This window comes from Carcharhinus amblyrhynchos, unplaced genomic scaffold, assembly GCF_965287045.1.
Source record: "Carcharhinus amblyrhynchos unplaced genomic scaffold, sCarAmb.v2.hapA scaffold_631, whole genome shotgun sequence".
NCBI lineage: Eukaryota > Metazoa > Chordata > Chondrichthyes > Carcharhiniformes > Carcharhinidae > Carcharhinus > Carcharhinus amblyrhynchos.
In genome coordinates, this window is record NW_027650371.1 from 27,601 (window position 1) to 40,920 (window position 13,320).

At 49.6% G+C, this 13,320-nt stretch overlaps 1 protein-coding gene across 1 annotated transcript in view; it reads left to right on the forward strand.

Annotated features, from left to right (window-relative positions):
- Positions 1-10,575: 10,575 nt before the first annotated feature.
- Positions 10,576-13,320, forward strand: part of alox12 (arachidonate 12-lipoxygenase) — a gene marked incomplete at its 3' end in the record, with an annotated part of 48,936 nt that continues 46,191 nt past the window's right edge. Inside the window, exon 1 of the mRNA XM_080184239.1 lies at positions 10,576-10,808. Within this exon, the coding sequence (XP_080040365.1) occupies positions 10,659-10,808 (150 nt within the window). The remainder of the gene's footprint in view (positions 10,809-13,320) is intronic.

A 13,320-nucleotide genomic window follows, 5' to 3' on the forward strand; every position in this document is an offset into this window, starting at 1 on the left:
GCTGTATAGGGCATTGGTGAGGCCGCAGCTGGAGTACTGTGTGCAGTTTTGGGCGCCGCACCTGCGCAAGGATATTTTGGCCCTGGAGGGAGTGCAGAGGAGGTTTACTAGGCTGATACCGGAGTTGAGGGGATTGAGCTATGAGGAGAGGCTGAATAAACTAGGCTTGTACTCGTTAGAGTTTAGAAGAATGAGGGGAGATCTCATTGAGACGTATAAGATGATGAATGGGATGGATAGGATAGAGGTGGAGAGACTCTTCCCACTCAAAAAAGACAGTAGGACTGGGGGCACAGCCTCAAGATAAAGGGGAGGCGGTTTAGAACAGAGTTGAGGAGGAACTTCTTCACTCAAAGGGTGGTGAATCTCTGGAATTCTCTGCCCGTTGAAGTGGTGGAGGCTGCCTCGCTAAATATTTTTAAGAAGCGGGTTGATGGGTTCTTGATAAGAGAGGGGATTAAGGGTTATGGGGAGAGGGCGGGAATGTGGAACTGAGCCACGACAGATCAGCCATGATCTTATTGAATGGCGGGGCAGGCTCGAAGGGCTGGATGGCCTACTCCTCCTATTTCTTATGTTCTTATGTTCTTGGACCGCAGCCGGGCTCAAGGGGGGCACTTGGGGGTGGGCAGTGAAGTCTGGGTCCAGCCAGCGGCGCCCGCACCCCGAGACGTCGAGAGGGAAGCTGGATGAACACGGGAGAAGGGAAGGAAGTGGAAGGATGGGGTTAAATGGCGTGTGGGAGGAGGTTTGCGCTGAGCTGAAACCGGTTGGGTGACATTCTCTACTGCAAAAACCAGGAGCTATTTCCCAGTTGTGGAACGAGACAACTAAAGAGTGAATTTACTTGGAGATTCTGGCGATAACAGGGGTGGCACGGTGGCACAGCGGGTTAGCAACGCTGCTTCACAGCTCCAGGGTCCTGGGTTCGATTCCCGGCTCAGGTCACTGTCCGTGCGCAGTTTGCACGTTCTCCCCGTGTCTGCGTGGGTTTCCTCCGGGTGCTCCGGTTTCCTCCCACAGTCCAAAGATGTGCGGGTTAGGGTGCATTGGCCGTGCTAAGAAATTGCCCCTGCGTGTCCAGGGATACGTGGATTGGTGGGTATAATGTGTAGGGATATGGGGGTAGGGCCTGGGTGTGATTGTGTTCGGTGCAGACTCGATGGGCCGAAGGGCCTCTTTCTCCAGTGTAGGGTTCCCTGATTCTATGAATAAAACACGGTAAAAACCAGTCATCGTCACTGGGGTACGCCACTGAACTGGAACCATACTTAGCTGGAGGAGGCAATGGTTTATCACTAGGGTACTAATCCAGAAACTCAGCTAATGTTCTGGGGGACCCGGGTTCGAATCTCCGCCACGGCAGACGGTGGAATTTGAATTCAATTTAAAAATATCTGGAATTAAGAATCTACTGATGACCCATTGTCGGAAAAACCCGTCTGGTTCCTTCAGGGAAGGAAATCTTGCCGTCCTTACCCCAGTCTGGGGTACATGTGACCACAGCCAATGTGGTTGACCCTTGACAAGGGCAGTGAGGGATGGGCAATAAATACTGGCCCAGCTAGCGACGCCTGTGTCCCATGAACGAATAAATAACACAGCGTGTGGAACCGGCACCGTGTAGCCACGCGGGGTAAAACAGCACAATGGTTAGCACTGCTGCCTCACAGCATCAGGGACCTGGGGTTGATTCCAGCCTCAGATTGCTGTCTGCGTGGAGTGTGCATGTTCTCCCAGTGTCTGCGTGGGTTTCCACCGGGTGTTTCTTCCCACACTCCGAAGATGTGCAGGTTAGAGGGACTGGCCATGCTAAATTGCCCCTTAGTGTCCAAAGATGTGCGGGTTAGGTGGATTGGCCATGCTAAATTGCCCCTTAGTGTCCAAAGATGTGCAGGTTAGGTGGATTGGCCGTGCTAAATTGTCCCTTAGTGTCCAAAGATGTGTAGGTTAGGTGGATTGGCCATGCTAAATTGCCCCTTAGTGCCCAGAGATGTGCAGGTTAGGTGGATTGGCCATGCTAAATTGCCCCTTAGTGTCCAAAGATGTGTAGGTTAGGTGGATTGGCCATGCTAAATTGCCCCTTAGTGCCCAGAGATGTGCAGGTTAGGTGGATTGGCCATGCTAAATTGCCCCTTAGTGTCCAAAGATGTGCAGGTTAGATGGATTGGCCGTGCTAAATTGCACCTTAGTGTTGAAAGGTGTCTAGGTTAGATTTTGTGATTTATTATTGTCATATGTATTGGGATACAGTGAAAAATATTGTTTCTTGCGTACTATACAGACAAAGCATACAGTTCGTAGAGTACATAGGAGAGAAGGATTTGATTTATTATTGTCACATGTATTGGGATACAGTGAAAAGTATTGTTTCTTGCGCGCTATCCAAACAAAGCATACCGTTCACGGTGAAGAAAAGGAGAGAGTGCAGAATGTAGTGTTACAGTCATAGCTAGGGTGTAGAGAAAGATCAACTTAATGCGAGGTGGGTCCATTCAAAAGTCTGACAGCAGCAGGGAAGAAGCTGTTCTTGAGTCAGTTGGTGCGTGACCTCAGACTTTTGTATCTTTTCCCCGACGGAAGAAAGTGGAAGAGAGAATGTCGGGGTGTGTGGGATCCTTGATTATGCTGGCTGCTTTTCCCCGAGGCAGCGGGAAGTGTAGACAGAGTCAATGGATGGGAGGCTGGTTTGTGTGATGGATTGGGCTACGTTCACGGCCTTTTGTAGTTCCTTGCGGTCTTGGGCAGAGCAGGAGCCCGTACCAAGCTGTGATAGAACCAGAAAGAACGCTTTCTGTGGTGCATCTGTAAAAATTGGTGAGAGTCAGAGCGGACATGGCAAATTTCCTTAGTCTTCTGAGAATGTAGAGATGTTGGTGGGGCTTTCTTAACTATAGTGTCGGCATCAGCGGAGACCAGGACAGGTTGTTAGTGATCCAGACACCTAAAAACTTGAAGCTCTCGACCCTTTCTACTTGGTCCCCGTTGATGTAGACAGGGGCATGTTCTCCTTTACGCTTTCTGAAGTCGATGACAATCTCCTTCGTTTTGTTGACATTGAGGGAGAGATTTGTGTTAAGAGTCATCGAATCTTTCAGTGAAGAAGGGGGCCGTTCAGCCCATCGAGTCTGCAGTGACCACAATCCCACCCAGGTCCTATTCCCATCACCCCATGCATTTACCCTAGCTAGTTCCCCTGACACTAAGGGGCAATTTAGCATGGCCAATCCACCTAACCTACACATCTTTGGACACTAAGGGACAATTTAGCATGGCCAATCCACCTAACCTGCACATCTTTGGACACTAAGGGGCAATTTAGCAGGGCCAATCCACCTAACCCGCACATCTTTGGAAGGAAACTGGAGCACCCGGAGGAAACCAATGCAGACACGGTGAGAATGTGCAGATTCCACACAGACAGTGACCAGGGAATTGAACCCGGGTCCCTGGCACTGTGAGGCAGCAGTGCTAACCCGCTGCGCCACCGTATCGCGTCGACTGAGTGCCGTTAGATGGTTGTTACCGGAAGATCTCTGACAAGTTTTGGAGGTTCCTCTGAGACTACAAACCCTGGAGTGTCTATATGGGAAAGAGGCCTCAGTATTCTTGGGCTTGGAGACCACAACTGCCTGGTTTTGGGCATTGAGCCAACTTTACTGGGGGAACGCACCCATTGTTCTGTGTGGACATTACCAGGGTAAACATAGCATCACAAGGGTTCGAGTCCACTAAGGGTTGTATGTTGCGCCCCCTGTATAGGCATCTTTCCAGGGTTCGAATCCCTGGAAAATCACATATGTACATAGATACGGTGAAAAGTATTGTTTCTTGCGCACTATACAGACAAAGCATACCGTTCATAGAGTACATAGGGGAAGAGGATTTGATTTATTATTGTCACATGTATTGGGAGAAAGTGAAAAGTATTGTTTCTTTAGTGTTATACAAAGCATACCATTCATAGAGTACATACGAGAGAAGGATTTGATTTATTATTGTCACATGTATTGGGATACAGTGAAAAGTATTGTTTCTTGTGTGCTGTACAGACAAAGCATACCATTCATAGAGTACATACGGGTGAAGGATTTGATTTATTATTGTCACATGTATTGGGATGCAGTGAAAAGTATAGTTTCTTGCGCGCTTTACAGACAAAGCATACCGTTCATAGAGTACATAGGGGAAGAGGATTTGATTTGTTATTGTCACATGTATTGGGGTGCAGTGAAAAGTATTGTTTCTTGCGTGCTTTACAGACAAAGCATACCGTTCATAGAGAAGGAAAGGAGAGGGTGCAGAGTGTAGTGTTACAGTTATAGCTAGGGTGTAGAGAAAGATCAACTTAATGCGAGGTAGGTCCATTCAAAAGTCTGACAGCAGCAGGGAAGAAGCTGTTCTTGAGTCGGTCGGTACGTGACCTCAGACTTCTGTATCTTTTGACTGATTACCTCATTGTAATTCGATTGAGATATTCGCTTCTCTGCGAGACCCCCTTTTAAAGTTTTTTTTTTAGAAAAGTTTATTTGTTCGTAAGGCTTACATTAACACCGCAATGAAGTCACTGTGAAATTCCCCTCGTCGCCACACTCCGGCGCCTGTTCGGGCCAATGCACCCGACCCAGCATGTCTTTCAGACTGCGGGAGGAAACCGGAGCACCCGGAGGAAACCCACGCCGGAAATCAAACCAGGGCCCCTGGCACTGTGAGGCCACGATGTGGAGACGCCGGTGTTGAACTGGGGTAAGCGCAGTTAGAAAGTCTCACCACACCAGGTTGAATAAGGTTTCATTTTGGTCGGACAAACTTCAATGCGGATTACGGGCAAGGTTCTGAGGAATGTGGAGGAACAGTGAGATCTGGGGGGTTCATCTCCACAGATCTCTGGAGGTTGCCACTCAAGCGGATAGAGCCGTGAAGAAGGCTTATCGTGTGTTGGCGTTGATCAACAGGGGGTTTGAGTTTAAGAGCCGTGGGGTTACGCTGCAACTATAGCGGACCTTGGTGAGACCACATTCGGAATATTGTGTTCATTTCTGGTCACCTCACTATAAGAAGGATATGGAAGCATTGGAGAGAGGAAGTTACCAGGATGCTGCCTGGTTTGGAGGGTAGGTCTTATGAGGAAAGGTTGAGGGAGCTGGGGCTTCTCTCTTTGGAGTGGAGGAGGATGAGAGGCGACTTAATAGAGGTTTATAAGAGGGGGATAGATAGAGTGGACGTGCAGAGACTATTTCCCCAGGTGGATGTAGCTGTTACTCGGGGGCATAACTATAAGGTTCATGGTGGGAGGGATGTCCGAGGTAGATTCTTTACTCAGAGAGTGGTTGGGGTGTGGAATGGATTGCCTGCTGTGATAGTGGAGTCGGACACTTCAGGAGCTTTCAAGCGGTTATTGGATAGGCACATGGAGCGCGCCAGAATGATAGGGAGTGGGAGAGCTTGATCTTGGGTTTGGACATAGCTGGGCACAACATCGAGGGCCGAAGGGCCTGTACTGTGCTGTAATGTTCTAGCTTTTGGAAAGGATGAGTGAGGAGCTGTGTTTGCAAACGGGACGCATACACACGCAAACTCAATGTACGAGATAATGGTTGGAACGTGAGTCTTGACAGGTAATCAAGTCTAAAAGGTACAGATTGGAGACAGGGCCAAGCACAGGTTAATGAGGTGTGGCTAGTGCAACCAAATAAACCTGTTGGACTTTAACCTGGCGTTGTGAGACTTCTGGCTGTGTGTGGTGGGGGGGGGGGGGGGTGGGGTTGTTGGAGGGGGGGCAGCAGTGCTCACCACCGTGCCGCCCTGCTTGCCACAAGATGGCGCTCTGGACCCAATGATCTACGAGAATCCCAAGTGTCTTAACCGCACCTCCCCCCACTTTTGTCTTAACTCTTTGTTCGCCTTTTTGCATGAGTCTTGAGCGTTTTGTATTTTCTTTTGTGCGTGTCAGTTTTGTGGGTGCGCGCGTGACTGTGTCCTCATAAGAAATAGGAGCAGGAGTGGGCCATCCGGCCCCTCGAGCCTGCCCCGCCATTCAATAAGATCGTGGCTGACCTGATAGTGGATCAGATCCACTTTCCCGCTTTCTCTCCTTAATTCCCTTGTCTATCAGAAACCTATCTACCCGTGACTTCAATATATTCAGCGAGGTAGCCTCCACCACTTCAACGGGCAGAGAATTCCAGAGATTCACCACCCTTTGAGTGAAGAAGTTCCTCCTCAACTCCGATCTAAACTGTCCCCCCCCCACCTTATCTTGAGGCTGTGCCCCCTAGTCCTACTGTCCTTTCTAAGTGGGAAGAATCTCTCTACCTCTACCCTACCTCTACCGGCCACACGCCAGCCGGGGCAGGATAGAACAATCTCCTCTTTGATCGTTGGAATTCTTCAGGGGAGCTTCCTCCCTCGGGAACACCGCACGCATACACGTATGTGCCCTGTGGGCCAAGTTCAGTAATTGGAGGGGGGGGAATGGAAAGCGGACACAGTGAAGAGAAGTCTTTTCCACCTGATGCTCCCTTTAATCAGGACTTTGGGATGCGTGTTCAGAGTGAAGGAGGGGCGCGGTAAAATAATCAGGGCCTACTTTTCAGGCTGAAAAGGTTTAGGACTAAGGGGCACAGCCTCAAGATAAAGCGGGGGGCGGGCGGTTTAGAACGGAGTTGAGGAGGAACTTCTTCACTCAAAGGGTGGTGAATCTCTGGAATTCTCTGCCCGTTGAAGTGGTGGAGGCTGCCTCGCTAAGTATTTTTAAGACGCGGGTTGATGGGTTTTTGATAAGCGAGGGGATTAAGGGTTATGGGGAGAGGGCGGGAAAGTGGAACTGAGACACGACAGATCAGCCATGATCTTATTGAATGGCGGGGCAGGCTAGATGGCCTACTCCTGCTCCTATTTCTTATGTTCTGATAAAATTGGGTCCCCAAAATTAAAGACTTGGGCGTACTAAAATCAAACACAGTCAACAGGCCAATTGTACAAATACACAAACATGTTGAGGAGTCGGGAGATAATGCTGCAACTTTATAAGACCCTAGCCAGACCCCACTTGGAGTACTGTGCACAGTTCTGGTCGCCTCACTACAGGAAGGATGTGGAAGCCATAGAAAGGGTGCAGAGGAGATTGACAAGGATGTTGCCTGGATTGGGAGGCATTCCTTATGAGGATAGGTTGAGGGAGCTTGGCCTTTTCTCCTTGGAGAGACGAAGGATGAGGGGGTGACCTGATCGAGGTGTATAAGATGTTGAGAGGTATAGATGGGGTGGATTCTCGGAGGCTGTTTCCCAGGGCTGAAATGGTCGCTACGAGAGGACTCAGGTGCTGGGGAGCAGGTACAGAGGAGATGTCAGGGGTAAGTTTTACGCTCAGAGGGTGGTGGGTGAGTGGAATCGGCAGTGGTGGTGGAGGCGGATTCGATAGGGTCTTTGAAGAGACTTTTGGATAAGTCCATGGGACTTAGTAGGATAGAGGGTTCTAGGTCAGTCTCGGACGTCGGGACATGATCGGCGCAACATGTGGGCCGAAGGGTCTGTTTGCGCTGTAGTTTTTCTATGTTCTAAGTTTGGGCCTAACCCATCAATCACCATCAAAGGTCATTGCATCCTCCTGATTAGAACGTAAGAAATAGGAGCAGGAGTAGGCCATCGAGCCTGCCCCGCCATTCAATAAGATCATGGCTGATCTGAAGTGGATCAGTTCCACTTTCCCGCTTTCTCCCCTTAATTCCCCTGTCTATCAGAAACCTATCTCCCCGTGACTTAAATATATTCAGCGAGGCAGCCTCCACCACTTCAACGGGCAGAGAATTCCAGAGATTCACCACCCTTTGAGTCAAGAAGTTCCTCCTCAACTCCGATCTAAACCGCCCCACCTTATTCTGAGGCTGTGCCCTGTAGTTCTGCTTGCCGCTGTATAAGGTGCTGGTGAGGCCACACCTGGAGTACTGTGTACAGTTTTGGTCTCCTTACTTGAGAAGGGATATACTGGCACTGGAGGGGGCGCGGAGGAGATTCACGAGGTTGATTCTGGAATTGAGAGGTTGGCTTATGAGGAGAGACTGGGGCTATACTCATTGGAATCCAGAAGAATGAGGGGGAGATCTTATAGAAACAGATAAGATTATGAAGGGAATGGATAAGATAGAAGCTGGGAAGTTGGCGGGTGGAACTAGAACTAGGGGGGATGGCCTCAAAATAAGGGGGAGCAGATTTAGGGCTGAGTTGAGGAGGAACTTCTTCACCCAAAGGGTTGTGAATCTGCCCTGCCCAATGAGGCTACCTCATTGAATGTTTTTAAGGCAAGGATCGATTTTAAACAGTAGAGGAATGAAGGGTTAGGGTGAGCGGGCGGGTAAGTGGATCTGAGTCCATGAAATGATCAGCTATGATCTTATTGAATGGCGGAGCAGGCTCCAGGGGCCAGATGGCCCTACTCCTGCTCCTAGATCTTATGGTCCCATGAAGAACCCCTCCATTTCCTTTTACCAGTGATGCCAAGGACTGTGGGAGGAAACCACAGCACCCGGAGGAAGCCCACGCAGACACGGGGAGAACATGCAAACTCCCAAGGTTGGAATCGAACCCGGTTTGCTGGCTCTGGAACTTTGATCCTTGTCGCCTTCGCCTGGTGACCCCTATAATGTTCTAGCTTCTGTCAAATCGTTCTGCACCCCCTTGTAAGGAGCTCTGGAACGTTTGCTTGACAATCAGAGAACACTCCCCGGTTGCTCGAATTGGCATTTAGTCAACTTTGCGTGCATCTCTTTCGCGAGACGAGGCAGGTCTTGCTCCGACAAATTCTGAATTTCCCTCATGGCTCCACTTTCAATGCCAAATTCCTGGAATTTCACATGATTCCTTCATCAGTTTTCTTGGTGATTCTTCACCTAAATCTCCAGATGTATGGTTTAGGTGGATTGGCCATGCTAAATTGCCCCTTAGTGTCCCAAAGATGTGTAGGTTAGGTGGATTGGCCATGCTAAATTGTCCCTTAGTGTCCAAAGATGTACGGGTTAGGTGGATTGGCCATGCTAAATTGCCCCTTAGTGTCCAAAGATGTGCAGGTTAGCTGGATTGGCCATGCTAAATTGTCCCTTAGTGTCCAAAGATGTGTGGGTTAGGTGGATTGGCCATGCTAAATTGCCCCTGAGTGTCCCAAAGATGTGTAGGTTAGGGGGATTGGCCATGCTAAATTGCCCCTTAGTGTCCAAAGATGTACAGGTTAGCTGGATTGGCCATGCTAAATTGTCCCTTAGTGTCCAAAGATGTACAGGTTAGGTGGATTGGCTGTGCTAAATTACCCTTCAGTGTCCAAAGATGTGTAGGTTAGGTGGATTGGCCATGCTAAATTGCCTCTTAGTTTCCAAAGATGTGTAGGTTAGGTGGATTGGCCATGCTAAATTGCCTCTTAGTTTCCAAAGATGTGCGGGTTAGGGGGATTGGTCATGCTAAATTGTCGCTTAGTGTCCAAAGATGTGCAGGTTAGGTGGATTGGCCATGCTAAATTGCCCCTTAGTGTCCAAAGATGTGCAGGTTAGGTGGATTGGCCATGCTAAATTGCCCCTTAGTGTCCAAAGATGTGCAGGTTAGGTGGATTGGCCATGCTAAATTGCCTCTTAGTTTCCAAAGATGTGCGGGTTAGGGGGATTGGTCATGCTAAATTGTCGCTTAGTGTCCAGAGATGTATAGATTAGGTGGATTGGCCATGCTAAATTACCCCTTAGTGCCCTAGATGTACAGGTTAGGTGGATTGGCCATGTTAAATTGCCCCTTAATGCCCTAGATGTACAGGTTAGGTGGATTGGCCATGTTAAATTGTCCCTTAGTGTCCAAAGATGTGCAGGTTAGGTGGATTGGCCATGCTAAATTGCCTCTTAGTGTCCAAAGATGTACAGGTTAGGTGGATTGGCCATGTTAAATTGTCCCTTAGTGTCCAAAGATGTGCAGGTTAGGTGGATTGGCCATGTTAAATTGTCCCTTAGTGTCCAAAGATGTGTAGGTTAGGTGGATTGGCCATGCTAAATTGCCTCTTAGTTTCCAAAGATGTGCGGGTTAGGGGGATTGGTCATGCTAAATTGTCGCTTAGTGTCCAGAGATGTATAGATTAGGTGGATTGGCCATGCTAAATTACCCCCTTGGTGTCAGGATGCATTGCGAGGTAAGTACGTGGGGTTGGGGCCTGGGTGGGATTGTAGTCAGCGCAGACTCGATGGGCTGAGTGGCCTCCTTCTGCAATGCAGGGACAGTTGGATTCCTCTGTTTCTCTGTCAGTGCCTGGCACTTGTGTGGCACAGATGTTAAGTTGGAGTGTGTTATCGCTCCTCCGGTTGCTGTGGGTGGGACGGAGAGGGTGGCTGATTCCTGCGAATTAAACATTGACAGATTTGGCAACTGCGAATGGAGTCTCGGGTTACTCCGCTGAAGATAATGCCTGTAGCAACAGGTCCTGCAGCTCGAAACACACCTGGTGCCTGTCCAACCTTTAGTAGCCCTGCCTTTTGGGATGGTCCTCTGGTATTCTTTGCCAGTGTGTGTGTGTGTGTGTGTGGACTCACCCTCCCTCCCCCCCTCACTGATTCACTCAAATACTGACACTCCCTCAGCTCGCCCGCTCATTCTCATCCCCCCCCTCCTCTTCTCCCCACGGCAAGGGAGAAATGGTCACCTACACCGTCACGGTGGCGACAGGCACCACGTATTACTCTGGAACTAACAATTACATCTACATCACCCTGGTCGGGGAGAAAGGAGAGAGCGAGAAAACCAAACTGGATAAGTGGCTGCAGAATGACCTGGAGCGAGGAAGCGTAAGTGTCTGTTGGCTGTGCGTGAAGAGAGGGAGAGAGAGAGGGAGAGAGAGAGTGTACGTATCTGTTAGCATTGTGAGTGCCTGTATGTGAGGGAGGGAGAGAGTGAGTGCCTGTTAGCATTGTGTGAGTGTCTGTGCGTGAGAGAGGGGGAGAGAGAGAGAGAGAGACAGAGTGTGTGTGTGTGTGTGTGAGAGCGAGAGAGTCTAAGTGTCTGTTCGCGTTGTGTGAGTGTCTGTGTGCGTGAGAGAGGGATAGAGAGAGAGAGAGACAGAGTGTGTGAGTGAGACAGAGAGAGACAGTGTGTGTGTGAGAGCGAGAGAGTCGAAGTGTCTGTTTGCATTGTGTGTTTGTGTATGTGAGAGAGAAGGGGGGAGACGGAGAGAGCGAGACAAAGAGACAGAATGTAAGTTCTGTTCGCATTGTGTGAGTGTCTGTGTGTGTGAGAGAGGGGGAAACAGAGAGAGACAGAGAGTGTAAGTTCTGTTAACATTGTGTGAGTGCCTGTGTGAGAGAGAGAGAAAGTGGGAGAGAGTGTAAGTATGTGTTAACATTGTGTGAGTGTGCGTGAGAGACAGAGAATGTAAGCGTCTGTTCGTGTTGTGTGTGTCTGTGGGTGAGAGAGAGATAGAGAGTGTGTGCATGAGTGTCTGTGTGAGAGTGTGTGTCCGAGTGTGAGTGCGAGAGAGTGTGTGTGTGTGTCAGAGGGAGTGTGTCTGTTTATATGAGAGAGGAAGAGAGTGTGTGTGTGAGAGAAAGTGTGTGTGTGTGTGAGAGAAAGTGTGTGTGTGTGTGAGAGAAAGTGTGTGTGTGTGTGAGAGAAAGTGTGTGTGTGAGAGAAAGTGTGTGTGTGTGTGAGAGAAAGTGTGTGTGTGTGTGAGAGAAAGTGTGTGTGTGTGTGAGAGAAAGTGTGTGTGTGTGTGAGAGAAAGTGTGTGTGTGTGTGAGAGAAAGTGTGTGTGTGTGTGAGAGAAAGTGTGTGTGTGTGTGAGAGAAAGTGTGTGTGTGTGTGAGAGAAAGTGTGTGTGTGTGTGAGAGAAAGTGTGTGTGTGTGTGAGAGAAAGTGTGTGTGTGTGTGAGAGAAAGTGTGTGTGTGTGTGAGAGAAAGTGTGTGTGTGTGAGAGAAAGTGTGTGTGAGAGAAAGTGTGTGTGAGAGAAAGTGTGTGTGAGAGAAAGTGTGTGTGAGAGAAAGTGTGTGTGTGTGTGAGAGAAAGTGTGTGTGTGTGTGAGAGAAAGTGTGTGTGTGTGTGAGAGAAAGTGTGTGTGTGTGTGAGAGAAAGTGTGTGTGTGTGTGAGAGAAAGTGTGTGTGTGTGTGAGAGAAAGTGTGTGTGTGTGTGAGAGAAAGTGTGTGTGTGTGTGAGAGAAAGTGTGTGTGTGTGTGAGAGAAAGTGTGTGTGTGTGTGAGAGAAAGTGTGTGTGTGTGAGAGAAAGTGTGTGTGAGAGAAAGTGTGTGTGAGAGAAAGTGTGTGTGAGAGAAAGTGTGTGTGAGAGAAAGTGTGTGTGAGAGAAAGTGTGTGTGAGAGAAAGTGTGTGTGTGTGTGAGAGAAAGTGTGTGTGTGTGTGAGAGAAAGCGTGTGTGTGTGTGAGAGAAAGCGTGTGTGTGTGTGTGAGAGAAAGCGTGTGTGTGTGTGTGAGAGAGAGCGTGTGTGTGTGTGAGAGAGAGCGTGTGTGTGTGTGAGAGAGAGCGAGTGTGTGTGTGAGAGAGAGCGAGTGTGTGTGCGCGAGAGCGAGTGTGTGTGCGCGAGAGCGAGTGTGTGTGCGCGAGAGCGAGTGTGTGTGCGCGAGAGCGAGTGTGTGTGCGCGAGAGCGAGTGAGAAAGTGTGCGTGTGTGTGTGCGCGTGAGAGTGCGAGAGAAAGTGTGTGTGTGAGAGTGTATTTGGACACGAGGGGGCAATTTAGCATGGCCAACCCACCTAACCCGCACACCTTTGGGCGGCACAGTGTTAAGCACTGCCGACTGGCAGCGCCAGGAACCCGGGTTAGATTCTGCACATTCTCCCCGTGTCTGCGTGGGTTTCCTCCGGGTGCTCCGGATTCCTCCCACACTGCAAAGATGTGCGGGTTGGGTGCGAAAATCTCCCTCGGTGTTAGGCAAACGGGTGCCGGAGTGTGGCAACTCGGGGTTGGGGGGGGCGGTTTTAACAGTCACTTCATTGCAGTGTTAACGTCAGCCAACTTAGGCAGGTTAATAAGGTGGCGAGAAAGGCGCACAGGACACTCGCTGTTATCAATTGGGGTGTGGATTACAAAAGCAGAGAGGTTCTGTTGGAGTTGTACAGAACTTGGTGAGGTCACAGCTGGAGCATTGTGTGCTGTTCTGGTTGCCGCACTACAGGAAGGATGCCATCGCGCTGGAGGGGGTACAGAGGGGATTCGCCGGGACGCTGCCTGCGATGGAACACTTAAATTACGGAGAGAGGGTTGGGTAAGGCTTGGGCTGTTTTCGTTGGGGCAGAGAAGGCTGAGGAGGGGGGGGTGGGGTGACCTGATCGAGGGGTACAAGATTATGAGG